This window comes from Mobula birostris, chromosome 3 (assembly GCF_030028105.1).
Source record: "Mobula birostris isolate sMobBir1 chromosome 3, sMobBir1.hap1, whole genome shotgun sequence".
NCBI classification, from domain to species: Eukaryota; Metazoa; Chordata; class Chondrichthyes; order Myliobatiformes; family Myliobatidae; genus Mobula; species Mobula birostris.
The window spans coordinates 38,709,109-38,728,366 of record NC_092372.1 but is presented as its reverse complement, the minus strand read 5'-3'; the positions used below and the strand labels follow the sequence as shown (position 1 = coordinate 38,728,366).

General features: G+C 39.9%; 1 protein-coding gene across 2 annotated transcripts; it reads left to right on the top strand.

Annotated features, from left to right (window-relative positions):
- The first annotated feature begins 43 nt into the window (after positions 1 to 43).
- LOC140194981 (E3 ubiquitin-protein ligase DTX3L) lies at positions 44 to 18,995 on the top strand. 2 transcript variants are annotated; one of them, XM_072252494.1, is made up of 5 exons: positions 44 to 148; positions 8,729 to 9,615; positions 9,817 to 10,006; positions 14,036 to 14,253; positions 17,513 to 18,995. In XM_072252494.1, the coding sequence occupies exons 1-5, from the start codon at positions 143 to 145 to the stop codon at positions 17,580 to 17,582; spliced, it is 1,371 nt and encodes a 456-aa protein (XP_072108595.1). In that variant the 5' UTR covers positions 44 to 142; the 3' UTR covers positions 17,583 to 18,995. The 2 variants fall into 2 exon arrangements, with proteins under 2 accessions (XP_072108595.1, XP_072108594.1); XM_072252493.1 differs by having other exon boundaries at positions 8,729 to 10,006.
- The last annotated feature ends 263 nt before the right edge of the window (positions 18,996 to 19,258 follow it).

Genomic DNA, 19,258 nt, shown 5'->3' with positions numbered 1-19,258 from the left:
GGCGCGCAAGGTCCAATCGGTGGTGCAAGGACAGGGCTGACGGGCTGCGGGGGAAAGGAGGAAGGAGGAACGAGGAAGTGGCTGGTTCGGTGGTTGGGTGTATGCTTTTGTGGATGAACCGTGTTCATTTCGAGGGCTTCAAATGGAGGTGTGCTGTGTTTTATCATTATTTGTGTTTCCAGAAACGGACTTAGAAGCCGTAATTTCGATAGGTTTTTTTTTGTTGTGGTTGCGGAGTAAACAACCTAGCGATTGTGATTGGTCAAATAAATTTATTTAAGACTCTCTCCAGATTACTATTTTAGTATTTATGATTGATTTAAATGATGTTGCGCCGCGCTGGCTGCTGTTGCTGTTCCAGGTTTTTCAGCCACAGATAGACCTTTTAGCTTCGACCTTTTAGCTTCAACCTTTTAGGCCCGAGTTCCTTCCCCCCCCCCCTCCCCTGCAATCCCACTTTCCTGGTTAAAACCTATCCTTCGGCCGAACTTCTGGTCATCGTTTGTATTATTTTGGCGCAGCGTCAACTTTTGAATATCCTATGTCAAAAACAGGTTCTTCATCTACTGGCCCTGTATACTGTGAAATTGTAGGCCGACTAGGGAATCCACTTGGACTGCTCTTAAGTAGTCTTCCGATTGACGTCTCAATGTTGTTATGCCCAAATCGTTTCACTTTTTGGCCTACACGATATGCTCATTGAACTATCCCTAGGGATAATATGCTGCTTTCTTGCCCTTTCCTGTAGCGATAGCTTCAGATTACTGGACTCTTGTTCAAAGTCCAGTTTGATGTAATCAGTCAGGAAAATGAGTGATCGGAGTTAGTGCAACCAATGCTATTGTGCTTGACTGCTTCATTTGTACTGTTATGTATTATTTGTTTCTTTTGTCTCTGTTCTGCTTACCTTCCAGACAACGAATCAGTTTTAAAATCAACGTTTTAAATACTTTTCTCTGAATTGTATTTCAGTTAAGACCAACACTTATTATTTCACTTTCTGTACGTCACACTTTTACTTTCAATTTCTCCTCTTGAGCAACTGTGATGCATTTGCTTAGGAAGTTGTGGTTTGCTGCAACAAGAACTTGGGTAGTGCAGAAGAAGCCACTTTGCTCTGGTTTGAAGTTATATAGAAACATAGAAAATAGGTGCAGGAGTAGGCCATTCAGCCCTTTGAGCCTACACCGCCATTCAGTATGATCATGGCTGATTATCCAACTCAGAACCCTGTACCAGCCTTCCCTCCATACCCCCTGATCTCTTTAGCCATAAGGGTCATATCTAACTCCCTCTTAAATATAGCCAATGAACTGGCCTCAACTGTGGCAGAGAATTCCACAGATTCACCACTCCCTGTGTGAAGAAGTTTTTGCTAATCTCCGTCCTAAAAGGCTTCCCCTTTATCCTCAAACTGTGACCCCTCGTTCTGGACTTCTCCAACATCGGGAACAATCTTCCTGCATCTAGTGTGACCAATCTCTTTAGGATTTTATACGTTTCAATAAGATTCCCCCTCAATCTTCTAAATTTCAATGAGTATAAGCCTAGTCGATCCAGTCTTTCATCAGATGAAAGTCCTGCCATCCCAGGAATCAATCTGGTGAGCCTTCTTTGTACTCCCTCTATGGGAAGGATGTCTTTCCTCAGATTAGGGAACCAAAACTGCACACAATACTCCAGGTGTGGTCTCAACAAGGCCTTGTACAACTGCAGTAGTACTTCCCTGCTCCTGTACTCGAATCCTCTTGTTATGAATGCCAGCATACCATTCGCCTTTTTCACCGCCTGCTGTACCTGCATGCCCACTTTCAATGACTGGTGTATAATGATGCACCTCCCCTTTTCCTAATCGGCCACCATTCAGATAATAATCTGTTTTCCTATTTTTGCCACCAAAGTGGATAACTTCACATTTATCCACATTAAATTGCATCTGCCATGAATTTGCCCACTCACCCAACCTATCCGTCACCCTGCATCCTCTTAGCATCCTCCTCACAGCTAACACTGCCACCCAGCTTCGTGTCATCCGCAAACCTGGAGATGCTGCATTTAATTCCCTCATCCAAGTCATTAATATATATTGTAAACAACTGAGGTCCCAGCACTGAGCCTTGCGGTACCCCACTAGTCACTGCCTGCCATTCTGAAAACCTCCCGTTTATTCCCACTCTTTGCTTCCTGTCTGCCAACCAATTCTCTATCCACATCAATACCTTACCCCCAATACCGTGTGCTTTAAGTTTGCACACTAATCTCCTGTGTGGGACCTTGTCAAAAGCCTTTTGAAAATCCAAATATACCACATCCACTGGTTCTCCCCTATCCACTCTACTAGCTACATCCTCAAAAAATTCAATGAGATTCATCAGACATGATTTTCCTTTCACAAATCCATGCTGACTTTGTCCGATGATTTCACCGGTTTCCAAATGTGCTGTTAGCACATCTTTGATAACTGACTCTAGCATTTTCCCCACCACCGATGTTAGGCTAACTGGTCTATAATTCCCTGGTTTCTCTCTCCTTCCTTTTTTAAAAAGTGGGGTTACATTAGCCACCCTCCAATCCTCAGGAACTAATCCAGAACCTAAAGAGTTTTGAAAAATTATCACTAATGCATCCACTATTTCTTGGGCTACTTCCTTAAGCACTCTGGGATGCAGACCATCTGGCCCTGGGGATTTATCTGCCTTTAATCCCTTCAATTTACCTAACACCACTTCCCTACTAACATGTATTTCCCTCAGTTCTTCCATCTCACTGGACCCTCTGTCCCCTACTATTTCCGGAAGATTATTTATGTCCTCCTTAGTGAAGACAGAACCAAAGTAGTTATTCAATTGGTCTGCCATGTCCTTGCTCCCCATAATCAATTCACCTGTTTCTGTCTGTAGGGGACCTAGATGCATGCATGTTTCAGATTTCTTTCCCTGAATGTCATTCTTGACCCAAATTGTTTCTTTCTGACAAACTGGTAGTGTCGATGTTACAGACAGTTAAACATTGCTGGATTTGAAGTAGCATCTGTGCGTGATTAAGCCAGGCATCTTGAGTGCTAACCCAGTAATGTTAAAATGTTGTCATTCTTGACTCTTGTTTAACATCCTTGGGTACGTAGAAATTCTTAGCCCTCCGAGTTGCGCATATGATGACTTGGAAATACTGTAATTTGCCAATATTGTTGTTGAGTCTATGATGACTCTTGTAACTCCCTGCCCAACATCATTGGAAGTACCTTTATCACACAGACTACAGTGGTTTTAAACATTTTGCTATCACCTGTGATAGCTATTTGCTTCCTGGGTCAGGGAGGCTCTTGGTTTTTTTTGGCGGAGCTTACCTTCCTAAACACAACAGGAATCACTTGCAGAGATCAAATGGTTATAAGTTAAACTACCAACTATATTCTTTATGTAGTCTCTGGTCTTAAATGGGAGCCTGTCTTCAGTTCTTAACAAGCGTCAAGAATGAAAGCATTTTAACATTACTGCGTTAGTTCTCCAGATGCCTGGTTTAAACACTCATAGGTGCAACTTCAAATGGAAAGCCGTAACCAGCTTGATGATGACTATAAGTTCTATTGCATCCGGTGCTCCCGGTGCAGCCTCCCCAACATCGGTGAAACCTGACGCAGATTGGGGGACGGCTTCGTTGAGCACCTCCACTCCGTGCGCCACAGCAGACAGGATCTCCCGGTAGCCACCCACTTCAACTCTGCTTCCCATTCCGATATGTCCATACATGGCCTCCTGTACTGTCATGATGAGGCTAAACTCAGGTTGGAGGAGCAACACCTCATATACTGTCTAGGTAGTTTCCAGCCCCTTGGTATGAACATAGAATTCTCCAACTTCCGGTAATTCCCTCCCCCTCCCTTCCTCTATCCCAGTTTTACTCTGCCCCCTCCCCCAGCTGCCTATCACTTCCCTCATGGTTCCGCCTCCTTCTACTACCCATTGTGTTTTCCCCTATTCCTTCTTCACCTTTCCTGCCTATCACCTCCCTGCTTCCCCTCCCCCATCCCTTTGTCTTTCCCCTTACTGGTTTTTCACCTGGACCTACCAGCCTTCTCCTTCCCACCCTCCCCCCATCTTCTTTATAGGGCCTCTGCTCCTTCCCTCTACAGTCCTGATTAAGGGTTCCCACCAGAAACGTCGACTGATCATTTCCACGGATGCTGCCCGACCTGCTGAGTTCCTCCAGCGTGTTGTGAGTGTTGCTTTGACCCCAGCACCAGCAGATTATTTTGTGTATAGAGCCACAAAGTTACTGGCTCATAGCACAAGGCTAATTGCAGTATAAGACAATGGGTTATTTAATGTGGCGTATTTCAAACTGGTCAATGCTGGGTAAGTTGCTTAGTTCAAGGAAACTTGCAGACAAGATGTAGACAATTACTTAGCAGATCAGTACTTACTACTTACTGGTGTTTCGGGCAGCAATGAAGGCCCTCCACCTCTGGCGATATTTAGTGCTTCTTTCATCATGTCAATAGCTTCCTCTGTCAGTCATGCAAGACCCGGGTGGAGACTCAGGAATACCATTGCATTCAGATGTAGAGGGATACTTCACTGCTGTTTCTTTAACGTTTTACCAGCCAGTGTTGTTAGCACTGAGCTGAACCCCCGAACATGAAGGACCGGTAGACAACACTTAATCTGGCCTTTACCCTTTGATCTGTTTGACATGGGTGACCCTCCCATGAGCCAAAGCATAAAGCCCTGACTCCAGCCAGCATAGCTCTCTGAGTCATTGAAGCACACAAGCCTCCAAACCCAATGACAAGTTTGTGGTCCTCTTGGAGGTACCAGGTCAATAACTGACCTGTTAGTAAGTTGGAAGGTTTATGTACTCAGGGAAGTTAGCTTCACAGCAGTTCAGGCGTATAAGAAATGGGGTATGGCACATCAAGAAGCATGAAAGAAACACAAGGGGAACTACAGTCTATTCCTCTGCCTTCAATTTCTGTGATGGATGACTGGTTCATCTGCACCATTGGTATGTCCTTTTAGCTTCTTGGAAATTGTACCTGTGTTTTGGAAATCCTTTGTGTTTTAGAAATGGTTTGTAATTTGGAGGTCTTTTAAAAGATAGAAAATCCCTGTGAGTTTTTAAATGTGTTTTAGGAATGTAGTTTCAATTTAAACATGTATCACTGCAAATAACTTGACTGTGTTACAACTGTGTAAGCAACTACTTTGTTAACTGGAAGTTTCTTCTCTTTGGTAATGAGGGAGAACCCACTGCTCATGTAGTGGGTATAGGCAGCTAAACTCACCATAGAGAATAAACAGAGAAGTGAACTAGGCTTTAAAGATTCGGTAGTTATAGTATAACCTCCCTTTAGTGGGGTACTTGTGGCTATCCATATTGGGTTAGAATTAAAGTCCTTGTTTGAGTTTAGAACAATGCAGTCACCAAACCCAATACCATCAAACACCGCCATAGGCCAATAGGAATGAGCAATGAAAACTTGGCTGTGAATGACTATAACAAGTTCTACAGTATCTGAAGGTTGTACATATATACTGAAGGAAAAAGTAATTTTCCAATGGGCAGGTTTTTCAGGGGCAACTCAATTACTGATAGCTCTAATTTTGTCAAGGGCATGCATACATCGTTTTCTTGCTTCAGTTTTGCTTGGCTGTAGTAAGTGACACTACCAGAGGAAAGATTCCATGGGGATTTGGGCATTTCCAAGCATTTCATTCAAATATTATTTGTATTGAAAATTAAAACTCAGCAGGGTAGATGGCTTGTTTGGAGAGAAATGAAGCCACTGACTCTCAATAGGAATTTAAAAATATTAGAAATAACCTTAAGGTTGTAGAGAAATGGAGGGTTGGAGATAACAGGATGGAATGTCCTTCGCTACGTTGGAGACGAGAAAAGCTTCAGCGGTATGGTGGTGTCAGTTAAAAGGGCAGGGGTGGAGAAGATGAATTAAACATAATATACCAGTGAAGGGGAGAAAATTATTAGTGCTGGAATTGAGAGGCATGATGCTAGAATAACTGGTTATCTGAAATTCTTGATCTTGATGTCATTATTTTGGAGGACCTGTCCTGAGCCCAGCACATGAGCGTAATTACGAAGAAAGCATGACAGCACCTCTACATCCTTAGGAGTTTGCTAATATTTGGCATGACATCTCAAACTTTGACCATCTTCCCTAGATTTGTGGAGTATATTGACTGGCTGCATCACAGCCTAGTATGGAAACACCAATGCCCTTGAACAGAAAATCCTACAAAAAATAGTGGATATGACCCAGTCCAAATCAGGTAAAGCCCTTCCCACCATTGTGCAGGTCTATGTGAAGTGTTGTCACAGGAAAGCAGCATCCATTATCTACATCTCCTCTGTAATCTCTGTCAGCACAGGAGAATCGCAGGGATTTAGCCCCCTGCTCTACTTGCTTTGCCCTAATGACTGTGTGTCTAAATACAACTTCAACACTGTATACAAGTTTGCTGATGACACCACTGTTGTGGCCTGTATCAAAGGTGATGAATCAGTATATTAGATTAGATTCAACTTTATTGTCATTGTGCCGAGTAGAGATACAAAGCCAATGAAATGCAGTTAGCATCTAACCAGAAATGCAAAGAATAGTGTTGTTTACAAAATAACTGCAAATAAAAAGTAAGTGCTACAGCACATAAATATAAAAGTACTGAGACAGTACAATACAGATGCAATACTGCTTAGCGCTGTGATGTGAGGTTCAGCAGGGTCACAGCGTCAGGGAAGAGGTCTTCTTGTGCCTGCAGGAGGGAGATTGAAAACTTGGTTTGAGTGGTGTCCTAACAACCACCCCGCTCACTCCATATCTGTAAGGCCAAGGAACTGATTATAGAATTCAGGAGAGGGAAACCAGAAGTTCAATGAGCCAGTAATCATCGGAGGATGAGAGATGAAGAGGGTCAGTAACTTTAAATTCATGAGTATCACTGTTTCCGAGGACCTGTCCTGGACCCATCATATAAATATAATTGCAAAGAAAGCACAACTGTACCCCTACTTCCTCAGGAATCTGTGGAGATTTGGCATGTCATCAAACAACTTGGCAAACTTCTATCAGTATGTGGTGGAAAGAGTGCTGACTGGCTGCATGAACGCTTGATAAGAGAAATTAATGCCTTTGAGCAGAATATCCTGTAAAAGGTAGTGGATTCGGCCCCATACATCATGCGTAAAACCCTCCCAACCATTGAGCACATCTACATGAAACATTGCTTAGATAAGTAGCATCCATCATCAAAGATCCTGGCCACTCAGGCCATGCTCTTTTCTCACTGCTGCCATCAGAATTTGTAAAACCCAGTTCAAGAACAGCTATTACCCCTCAACCATCAGGCTCTTGAACAAAATGGGATAACTACACTCATTCTACTTCTGCTGTTCCCACAACCTTTAAGGACTCTATATCTTGTTATTTCTAGCTTGTTATTTATCGCTATTTATTTATAACTGCATTTGCGCAGTTTGTTTTCCATTAATCCTATTTAAAGTTACTGTTCTATAGATTTGCTAAGTATGCCTGCAAAAAATGAATCTCAGTGTTGTACGTGGTGATGTGTATGTACTTTGAAAATAAATTTTACTTTGAACCTCCACCACCCAGATCATGCTCTCCTCTTGCTGCTGCTCTCAGGAAGAAGGTACAGGAGCCTCAGGACTCGTCCCCTGGTTCAGGAATAGTTATTACCCCTCATCATCAAGCTCGTGAACCAAAGATGATAACTTCACTCAACTTCTCTTGCCCCGTCATTGAAATGTTTCCACAACCTATGGACTCATTTTCAAGACCATTCATCTCATGTTCTCAATATTTATTGCTTATATATTTATTGTAATTCTTTCTGTTTCTAATTTGTACAGTTTGTCTTTTGCACACTAGTTAAACACCCAAGTTAGTGTGGTCTCTCATTGATTCTATTTAGTTATTATTCTATTATGGAGTTATTGAGTAGGTCCACAGGAAAATGGATCTCAAGGGTGTGTATGGTGACATAGACGTATTTTGGTAATAAACTTACTTTGAGCTTTGAAGTCCTTAAGGCTGTGATGTGCCAAATCAGAAGGCAAGGTGCTGCTTCTTGAATTTAAGGTACCATTGGAACAATGAGGGAAGTTCAACGTAGGGATAGAATGGAGAATTAAAGTGACAATTCTGGGATTTTATGGATAAAATTCCGGGGTTTTATTCCAGGTCAGATATATGGATAAGAAATGTTTGAGCCAAATACATATAAATAGATGTGGCTTAGATGAGCACCTTGGTCAACATAGACTGTTGGGCCGAAGGGCCTGTTCCAATGCTGTCAGATCTGTGTTGGAAAACCACAGCAATGGAGCCTGATCAGTACCACTCCCTTTCTACATCACCCCTGCAGGGCTATGCCACAGAATCTGCCTTTACTTGCCCACTGTCATCATGGGGAGCTGATTGTTCCGGACGGATCACAGATAGGAATTTCTGACTTGCTTGATACACTTGCTCCCAGTGTTCATGGTATTGAAACACTGATCATTAAAAGAGGTTGGTAAAACTTAAATCATTCACTGAGGTTGAAGCAAACCCAGTTATATTCAGGAAGAGTTAAAAATGAAGAAAAATGCTTGTACTGTACTCATATTTACAGCTGCTTCAGGTAACTTGTAGAAGTGATGCATTAGTAAAGATGATATATTTATTGCTTATTTTCGCCTTTTGCAGGTGTTTCCTGAAGTCAGAGCAATCATTGATTTAAGCATTTTTAAGGACAAAGAAAATGAAGCACTGAGTATCATTAAACTAAGCAAAGTATGTGGAAAATGTCAAGGTGGCCTTAAAAGTTATGAAGTTATCGATTCATTTGAAAAGATTGATAAAATTCACACTGAATTAACGAAGCTTAAAATTGGGCTGTCTGGAACAGGCATTTCAAAGTCCTCGGGTGCAGAACCTCGTGCATCCTCTGAGGAGGAGAGCTCAGTGTCCTATGAAGGGAAATCTTCAATGTCGTCTGGTACTGAGTTTTCAGGTTCCTCCAGAAAAGAGTCTGTAAAAGCTTCGGGTGCAAAATCTACAAAGTGCTCTCATACAGAATCCGTGAGATCCGGAATGGAGTTTGGAAAGCCTGCTACGAAGTCTCTTGGTGCAGGATCGGCAAGGCTTTCTGAAACGGAAACTCCAGTGTCTCATGCATCGCTGAACTCATGTGATCATGATTTAATAACTGTAGACAGAACAATTATGAGTTACATTGAAAACACTCATAATGATGAGCTGCAAAAAATAGAGAGAGATTTTGATGTCATCAGAGAAACAATACATTCTGAGCAATGGTCAACCGTACAATTTATACAAAATAAGAAAAACATACCATCCTATGCTGCAAAAGAAAAGTTTATTGATTTCTATCAACGTATTGTGACAAATCTATGCATGTCAACAATAACACCTAACCTTAGAGGGAGGGGCCTAACAATTAAAAACGTGGAAGCATTTCTCCAAAAGAATTTTCCAAAAGTTTGGGTTATATCTAAGGATACAGAACTTACTTTATTTGGAAGTACTGATGATGTTAAGAAAGTAGAAGTTGCCCTGGATTCCAGTAAAAGGCAAGAGAATTTTCAATCTGGCCCATTTGGTGCCAATACAGTAGACTCGGGCAGGAGGCAACCTTTACAATCTGAAAGTAAACTCGCCTCAAATTCAGATACCATGATAAGAAAAGCAAAAGATGAGGACAAAACATGTCCAATTTGCTTGGATGAAATGAAGGTCCAAAGAATATTAAACTGTAAACATTCATTTTGTAGGGAATGCATAGACATAGCTTTTAAAACTAAGTCTGCCTGCCCTGTATGTGGAGAAGTGTATGGAGAGTTAAAGGGTAACCAACCTGAAGGTGGCCGGATGACTCACAGGATCATGCAAATGCATCTTCCCGGTTATGAGAAATATGATACCATTGAGATACACTACCAAATACCAGATGGATTTCAGGGGGTGAGTAGCTGTTTTGCTGTAACATCATTCTGAGCTAAAGATGTGATTACAGAATGATAGAGCAGTACATAGCAGCAGAGATAATTTCGCTGATCAAGTCTACTTTGGCTGCATGAAAAGCAATCCATTTAGACACACTCAACCCTGACATTTTCTTTCTTTATTCAGGAATTTTTTTGTTATTCAGGACCCTTTTTGAAAGCTGCTGTCTGGGTTTCCGCCATCTTGGCCGGCAGTTCTTCCTTACATCATGTATAAAACAGTCTTGGTTTATGTAGCACTGGACATTGAACTACCTTCAATGGCTCCTCTTTTCTTGTCCAGATTTTCAGTATGATGTCCTCCATCTATCCCTGGCACAATATATAGTTTCCATGTGCAGGATCATCACAAAAAGTGGCATGAGTTTCTACACACACACATTGGTAATACCCTGCTTTGAGTGCTCCAACTTCACTAAATGTTGTCTAATGCCCAAAGATGAATGAGTGGAATTTTCTTCTTAATCAAATATTGAAAATAGTGAAAACATTGTTGTTTGTTACCATAACAAATTCTGATCCTTTTTTTACGAACCTTATCTTTGCCTCTGATCATTTCCTGAAACTGAAGTCGACTGTTTGAAACTTTGGTTTACACACTGGACTTAGAATTCGATTTTAATCCTTCATATCCACATAATCTCAAAACCGTTTGCATTCTATGTTTTAATTTTGCTATTTGTGGCCTTGCCTCAACTTAAAACCTGAAATCGTCATACATATCTTTGTAATGCCCAGACTGTTCTATTACAGTGCATTCCAAATGGAATATTCTCATTCCTGCATTCAAATCTGTCCATCGGGTCACTTCTCCCTTTCCATGCAGTCTCCTTCAATTCTTTAATGCATTGACATAAGGCATCAATTTGTAGTAGTTTGGTGTTTTGAGCCGTGACTAATTGGAGATCTGAAGCGTAAGCAGACATACCTCACTTGGGTTTGCCAATTGATCACAGAAGGCATTGACTTGTGGCAGTTTGGTGTTTTGAGCAATGGCCAATTGGAGATTGGGATTGATAGGCAAGAACAAATTAAAATAAGGCAAGGCAAGCTGAGTGGCCATTGATGGAGCAGCCAACATTGGAGTGGACAGTGTTGGAGTAGGGATTTTGAGGCTTCAGCGAGGGGAGGCTTGAGTGAGTGAAGGTGAAAAAAGCTGTAGGTATATTTCCTCCCCCCCCCCATCCCCCACAGTTTATTTATTGTCTTTCATTCTTTATATTTGTTCAGTTAGAACAGTAGGGAAGCCAAGTCTCTGGGTATATTTAAGGCAGAGGTTGATAGGTTCTTGATTGGTGGGGTACGGCCACTCATCAACCATCAACCTCCTCCAAGCATTGCTGACCTTTGGACCATCACTCCCAGTCCACCAGCTCTCTCCACACGTGTCTTCCTCCTTCATCTCTCACCGACAAAAGACCGCAAAAATCCCTCTTCCAGACCCACAAGAAAGAACAACACCCCTCCCATTGGCTAATATACATTCCAAAGTCCCCATTATCTCTAGTCATAACCCAAACCTTGCTGCTACAGAGAAACCATTACCTTAGCCTTAGCAGTAAAACATTACAGAGAGGCCATTACACCAGCAGTGAAACCTTACAGCGTGTTACACTCCTTATAGGCAGTGGCAGGAAATGAATCTGGGTCACTTCTACTGTAAAGTGTTGTGCTAACCACTATGCTACCTGAATTAAGTCATCTTATGGTCTTTACAATAATCTTTTACCACTCACGCACTTCTCTGCATGCTCTCTAGCTTATCAAAATCACTTCTGTTAGAACACAGAAGGTAGGACTTCCCAGATTGATCTGGTGCTCCAAAGTCGTCTTGTCCTTCTTAAAGTGCATTATCTGAAATTGTACAGGATTCTTCAATCTAATGTTTTTGTTCTTGCACTCAGTGCCCCTCAGCAGTACAGCTTAGAATTTTAATATGTGATTCACAGTAGCAGGAATAGGCTTGTTAGTTTGATGAGATTATTTTGCCATTTATTTTCATATATGCACTCATGACTCTTGTTAACAATGATAAAGAAGCAATTATCAATGGCATGTTTAAAATTAATAATTAACCCAGCTAAATTTGCTAAAATTGCTAAATTTAGAAGACAGTTCCTCAGTTCTGTGATGCTTAGCACATAGTGTTTCAAAACTTCACTTTTACTGACCTGACTCTAATTTATACACCCCTGATTATCAATGTGTTAGGAAATCCCGGATATTTATTATCATGGTCAGCAGGTGATGTTTCCTGAGATCCTTAAAATGACCAGACCTCTGGTTACAGCATTCCCTTTGGACTTCCCCTTGTTTGCCATAAAATATGTGTATTGTAGTCAGGTATGACTTCTAAAGCAGAAAGTAATGAAAAGGTGGGTTGCGATATTACTAACATTGAATAATCTGGAAAATCTGCCTCTTCAGCACCAAAGCCTCAAGTATGCCCGATAATCAGACTTTCACAATAATTTCCCATAATTCTTGATGAAATTACACACTAATCCACTGTATTAGCTGCTCTTCAATCGACAGAGCCAAGACAGAGCCATCTGCACTCATCTAGTGGAAAAATGAAGGGCTGACAAGCTGGCCCATTGAACTCTGGTGTCATGTGGAATTGTGGATAGACCCTGACTGTTAGCAAGCATGAGGGATGAGCCTCATCTGTCAAAATTGTTAGGGATTTAAAAGCTTTCAAATCTGTTAGTGTGAAGTTCTGGGTGGGGGCGTGGTCGACAGCCTGCCCCTGCATTTCTAATAACCAGTACTGTTTATTGTTCTTGTGTTAAAATACTTTTGTGGGATTATGGTGGGAAGTTCCAGTTCGTTTGTTACATTTTAGCTTGGGTTATCCAGTTATTTGCTAATGTATTTGTGGGTCACCCTAACTGTAACCGGATGATCACCTCTCCCGTCGGTATGAGACTGGTTGGGTTCACTCTCTGGGTCATAATACCCGGTCTGTTTTGTGTCTATCACAATAAAATGGTTGTTGAGTTAAAGAGTTTCCTCATCTGTCATTATGGACCAACTTGTCTCAACTTGACTCAAATCACCTCATCTGTCACCAACATTCATTCCACGGTCAAAGTCACTTAGATCTCATTTCTTCCACATTCTGATGTTTGGTCTGAGCAACAACTAACCACTTGACCATGTCTGCTTGCTTTTATGCATTGAGTTGCTGCCACATGTTGGCTGATTAGATATTTACATTAACGAGCAGGTGCACCTAATAAAAGTGGCCACAGAGTGTAGAATGTAGCCATTCGGAGGTTTGAGAAGGCAGTTTAGCTCTCTCCTATAGTGAGATTTTTTCAACTCCATCAGTACCACATTCCCAAAAGAAAGTCCGGCTCCCTAAGAGGGAGGTAAATACATTTACTATATATAATGGCCCCAGGCATGAGGTATGTTATTTAGGCGGACTGGAGAAGGTGGGATTTCTCTCCCTTGATTAGAGGAGGCCAAGAAATGTGACAGGTGTACAAAATCATGAAGGCTTGTGTATGAATAAATTTAGAAAAATTGTACCCAATGGTAGAAAGGTTTGTAACTGAATGAAGCCTCTAAGTTAATAACGAAAACACAGGTAACATGAGAAAACTATGTTTTTCGTTTACTGAATTGTCATGATCTGGATGCAGATTCATTACTAATACTTAAAATAAAAGGGATTTGTAATTGAGGGAGAAGGTTTTAAAGGACTGTGGAGAATATACAATGAAGGGGCTAGTTATCAGCTTTTTAAAATTATTATTCTACCCATCATAGTGAAACTAAGACAAGCAAGTATGGCATTTTTGTCATGTCTGCATGTGGAGATAAACCAAGTCGTCAAAAAACTTGAGACCTCCCAAATCTTTTTGATTGTTCACTGAATAAACTTACTGAGTCATTACAGAGTGGGGGAATAGGAGCAGAACTATAGTTTTAATATTAGAACATGCTGATAATTTCATAACGTTATTTGCTTAACTTGTAGAAAGAGCATCCACAGCCGGGCCAAAGATATAATGGTACAGCACGTACTGCTTACTTACCAAACAGTCCTGAGGGGAAAAAGGTGCTCAGGCTCCTACAGCGAGCTTTCAATCAAAAACTAATCTTCACTGTTGGAACATCTAGTACCACAGGGAGAAGCAATGTGGTGACCTGGAATGATATTCATCATAAAACAAGTGTTTTTGGAGGGCCATCAGCGTAAGTATGGTATTGAGGTTAAGCTTATCTTTCATCATTATATGGTATATGAAAGTTTAAAAAAATTGTCTTGTGGAGTCCTACAGAAAATGTGAATTGCTGCAACCTATTCACTTTTTTACAAAAGCAGCTGAATGTATAACTGGATGACAGCTATATTCTGATGTTTTCCATCCATTAATTCAATGGATGGAAAATTTGGGAGAACCTAAATATAATCAACCAATCACTGAATGACTGTTTTCCACCAGTACTAAATCTTTTACGTATGTTAGATAGTCTGTTTTCATCAAACATTGGATTTTTTTTATTGCTCTAATAAAAAAAGCATTGATTTATTAATTCTTTCACACTTTGCAATTACTGTATCTAATTGATAACCAGAAAGTAATTTACCTATTGTGTAAAATTCCAAAATGCTCACAGAATAAAGTTGATCAGCTCTGATTTGTATGACACTGTCACACACAATAGATCACTCCCTTCATCTCTGTGTTAGTGTTAGGAACTGAATCTAGTTGCACTTTAAATTGCTGACTTGACTTAACTGAAGTCTTCAATTTTATTTTACTCTCATCTACTTTTGGTGTTTAAATCAATGTAGTATTTTGCAAAATCATAGATGATTGAACAGCTGATTACTCAGCTCTGATGCTCTTGCACATTTATTCTGTTCAATTTCAGCTGTTTTCCTATTGCTGCTGGACACCAGCATTGGTTGCTTGATTTCGCGTGCCAAATACAGCTGATCATCTTCCATTTCTCAGCTTTAATATGCCTTGTTACAGCTTTGTCAGCATGTATCATCTCAGTGCCCTTAAACTTCCATTTGTTAATATGATGATGAGGTCAGGTCTCACCCATTTCTTTGGCTAGCAGGTTTTGCTCTGTCCATAACACAGTTTCCTTTCAATAAGATTGGATATCAACCTTTTTTGGGACACGTATGTGGCATCATTATTCCAGTGAATGTGGCATAAAATAAAGAAAATTTTCGTCAAGAAATACAGAAGTTTTCCCAAGGTTGGGGCCTCAAGAACTAGAGAGCATAGGTTTATAGTGAGAGGTGAAAGATTTAACTGGAATCTGAGGGGTACCATTTTCTCTGGTACTGTATATGGAATCAGCTGCCTGTGGAAGTTGTTGAGGCAGGTATGCTAACAAATTTTAAAGACAATTGGACAGGTATATGGGCAGGATAGGTTTAGAGGGATGTGTGCCAAACGTGTTCAAATGGGGCTGGCGTAGATGGTATCCTGATCAACCAAGATCAGTTGAGCCGAAAAGGGCCTGTGTCTGAGATGTCTGACTCTAAATTGTTAAAGTACACAGCTTCTCAATATGCATTTGCAATAGATAAGAAGTCACTATGTTCCAGGTGAGGACCTTTCATCTTAAGTCCCAATTCCCTTCATCAATAGTTTTCATGTACCTGGCCACACCGCCATCTGATTAACTTTTACCGACAATTTCACGCAACTTTGCTTTTTTCCCTTTTTCAGTGATGATTTATTTGAAGTCCATTTTAATAACCTGTTGCAGAAAACAATCATTCATGGATTTGCTGCCCTTCCAGGAGAAACTAAAAATAGAATTAACCCACTTTTTAATCATGTTTTCCAACTACAACCATTTTTTTTTCAAAAATATGAAGATGGTGCTCGGCTATAGCTATTGAAAAGGCCAAAAGTTTCAAAAAATGGTTAGAATCTACAGGATCCACAAGAGAGCTATGCTCTCTTCTTACTGTTCCCATTAGGAAGGAGGGACGGGAGCCTTGCGTCCCACAGGAAGTTAACACCCTCAACCATTGGGCTTCTGAACCAGTGTGGATAACTTTACTCACCGCAACACTGAACACTGAACAGGCTCCACAACCAATGGACTCATTTTCAAGGACTCTACAACTTGTGTTGTTAATTTTATGTATGTATGTATGTATGTATGTATTTATTTATTTATTAATTATTTGGGTTTTTTGTATTTGTTTCTCTTTTGCACATTGTCAGTTTTTGTGTGTAGTTCTACTGTGAATGCCCACAAGAAAATGAATCTCAGGGTAGTATATGGAGTCATTTACATACTTTGATAATAAATTTCTTTGATCTTTGAGAAACTATCTCAGCTATCTGCGGGACCCAAGGTGGTGTGAGACCCTGGGCTCCTATACCTCCTTCGCGAAGAGAGCAGGTCCTTGATCATGGATGCTGCTTTCCTGTGGCAGTACTCAATGGTGGGGAGGACTTTACCTTTGGATTCTAACCAATTGGTGAAACTGCTGGCCCTTTCAATAGCTATAACCAAGCATCATCTTCATACTTTTGGAAAGAATATGGTTGTAATCAGAAAATATGATTTTAAAAACTATCTCAAAGGAGTAAAAAAGAACAGAAAGTGAAGTGAAACTCTCGGAGTGCTTGAACAAGACTAAATAACTGTACAGACCATTAATAAGGGAATTGTAGGTGGGGAACAGACTTGAATATAGGTATTTAATACAACTGATAAAGAAGGAATAAGGTACAAAAAATGTTAGTAGCCCATTTTAATACATAGTTTGCCATCTTTTGCACCTTATTTATCCCAAGCTTTGCCTGTTGGTGCTGGATAGCAGAGCCGTTTGATACAATTGGCCATCACAATATTTTGTTCACTTCTAAGCATGCAAAGGCTTCTTGTGCCCATGCTTCTAATGGAGCTTTGTAAAACTTATGTTTTGTATTGTACGTGCTGAAATGTCAGCTTTCAAAATGGCCTTTTGGAATGAACAAGAATATTCAAAATGCTAACTTTGGAAACATCTGTGGTCAAGGTTTATAGACATTGGAGGGATGTGGAGAGGGAGAAGTATTTTATTGTAGTTCTATTCTGGAACTAGAACAAACATACATTTTGTAACGATGACTAGAAAAATGACCAATTTGTCATAAAAATCCATTTGGTTCATTAAGGAATGGAAATCTGCTACCTTTATCTGGTGCGGTCTTCATATGAGTCCAGGCGACCCATGTGATCGGCACTTAAATTTCTACGGAAATGACTTAGCAAGCCATTTATTGGTAGGTATTTCACCACCAGCACCACCATCCAACATCTTGTGGGGGAGGCAGAAGGATGGTGAGAATTGAGGACTATCAGCAATCCTGGGGGGAGGGGGGAATTAAACAACAAAACAGTCCAGGAAATATTAGAGTATATTAGTATTTTCTGTTTTGTGTTGGCACAATAACTTAAGAGCTTTCTGTTACTTAATTTTTAGGTTTGGGTATCCTGATCCGACCTATCTGGCAAGAGTGCAGGATGAGTTGAAGGCCAAAGGAATTTTCTGAACTGTATTGTAAAGGAAACAATAATGTTCAATATTCATGTGTTGTAGGTGTTGCTGCTTGTACTTTGAAAATGCTTTAAGATCATGTATATTGCTGCCCAACAACAATCACTTGTAAGCTTAATGTAAGTAAAGTAATGCATTGACTTTCACAAAAAGCATAAATAGCAATAATCTGATGCATAATTGCAGTTTCCTTTTGTCAAATAGAAACTTTAATTTATTTGTGGATTTCTGTGCCAAATAGTATATCTTGGTGCATTGGAGTAAATTTACTGCAAAGCACATAGTAATATTGCAGCTACTGCATCAAATGGCACTGTAGTGACTTTTGGTTTATTTTTCCCACAAAAAAGATGTAGGTTCCAGGCACAGAAAATAAGGGTGATTGTAACTATTGAATGTCACAATTATCTCAATTATCTTGAAAACCAGTAAATAAATGTAGCAGGGAAAGACAATGCGGAGAATACAATATCAAACTAGAAATTTACCTTAGTTCATTTCATCTGCTCTTCCTATTCCCTATCACGCTAATATTTCATCTCCTCCTAGAATATCTTTTCATCTCCAAGAATTTATAAAATAGGATGATACAAGGAATACTAACTCTTTGGAACAATTCAGTTGTCAATAATCAAGGAAGACCACAAATATACAAAAATCAAATCAAGAACATGTAAGCAAAAGTGACAGCTGCTTTATAAGATAGAAATAAAGAATGCTCACTGATTTTTTTTTAAAGTCACTTTGAGGTATTTTCCCCATTTGAAATTTATCTTACTATTGCACCTACACTGGATTGAAATATCCAGGTGACCATAATTACAATTATTTTTATGAATGTGCACATGGAATAGAAGCATTACACTCTCCAAGAGAAGTAAATTAATAATCTGGAAACTGCCTTTTAAAAGTGTTATGTTTGATAATCATGACTCATTGTAACCAAGCTGATTTTGTATTGTACAACATGATTTAAGAGAAATCTGGAACAACTTGTGCTTCATAGCCTTTTCTCAGTGTGAAGTTCTATTTTTGAGTTCTACACTGAAAGTGCATATTATGTATCACATATCATTGATAAACTACTGCATCATATTATTCCTTTATACTTGCAATACAAACATACTGTATATGTGGCTAGCAGAAAGATGTTCAATGTTAGAAAGTAAATCAAATTATGTTGTGTGTTAGCAAATAACCATTTAAACCCACTTAAAACTCTTCTGTCTGCCATTTTACTTGAGGGGTTATTCTGTGGCTGTAAGAAATGTATTTATCATGATTCCTAAGTGTGGTATCCTTTGTAGTAGTTTCCCATTTAATATTGCAGCAGAGTGCAAAATGTTGATATTACTTTGTAGCTGAAAGAGCAGCTCAACCTTATTGAAATAAATTTGTGTGAAAACGACATCTTTACCAATGAGAGATATTTTACTTTTGTACACTGTCATGCATCAAAATAAATTTGCTTCGCCTTGATGGTGTATATTTTGTATTGCAGCTTATGCATGTGACCCATCTTTAAAAAAACAAAGTAATATTCAGTTCAAAGAGTAACTTTTATGATTCAGTGAGAAACTTGTTTGTAATATTTCACTCCACAATCTATGCATCTCAATCTTGTCAACAAAATATAATCTTAGCTGAACTCGCCCACTAAAATAAATTGTA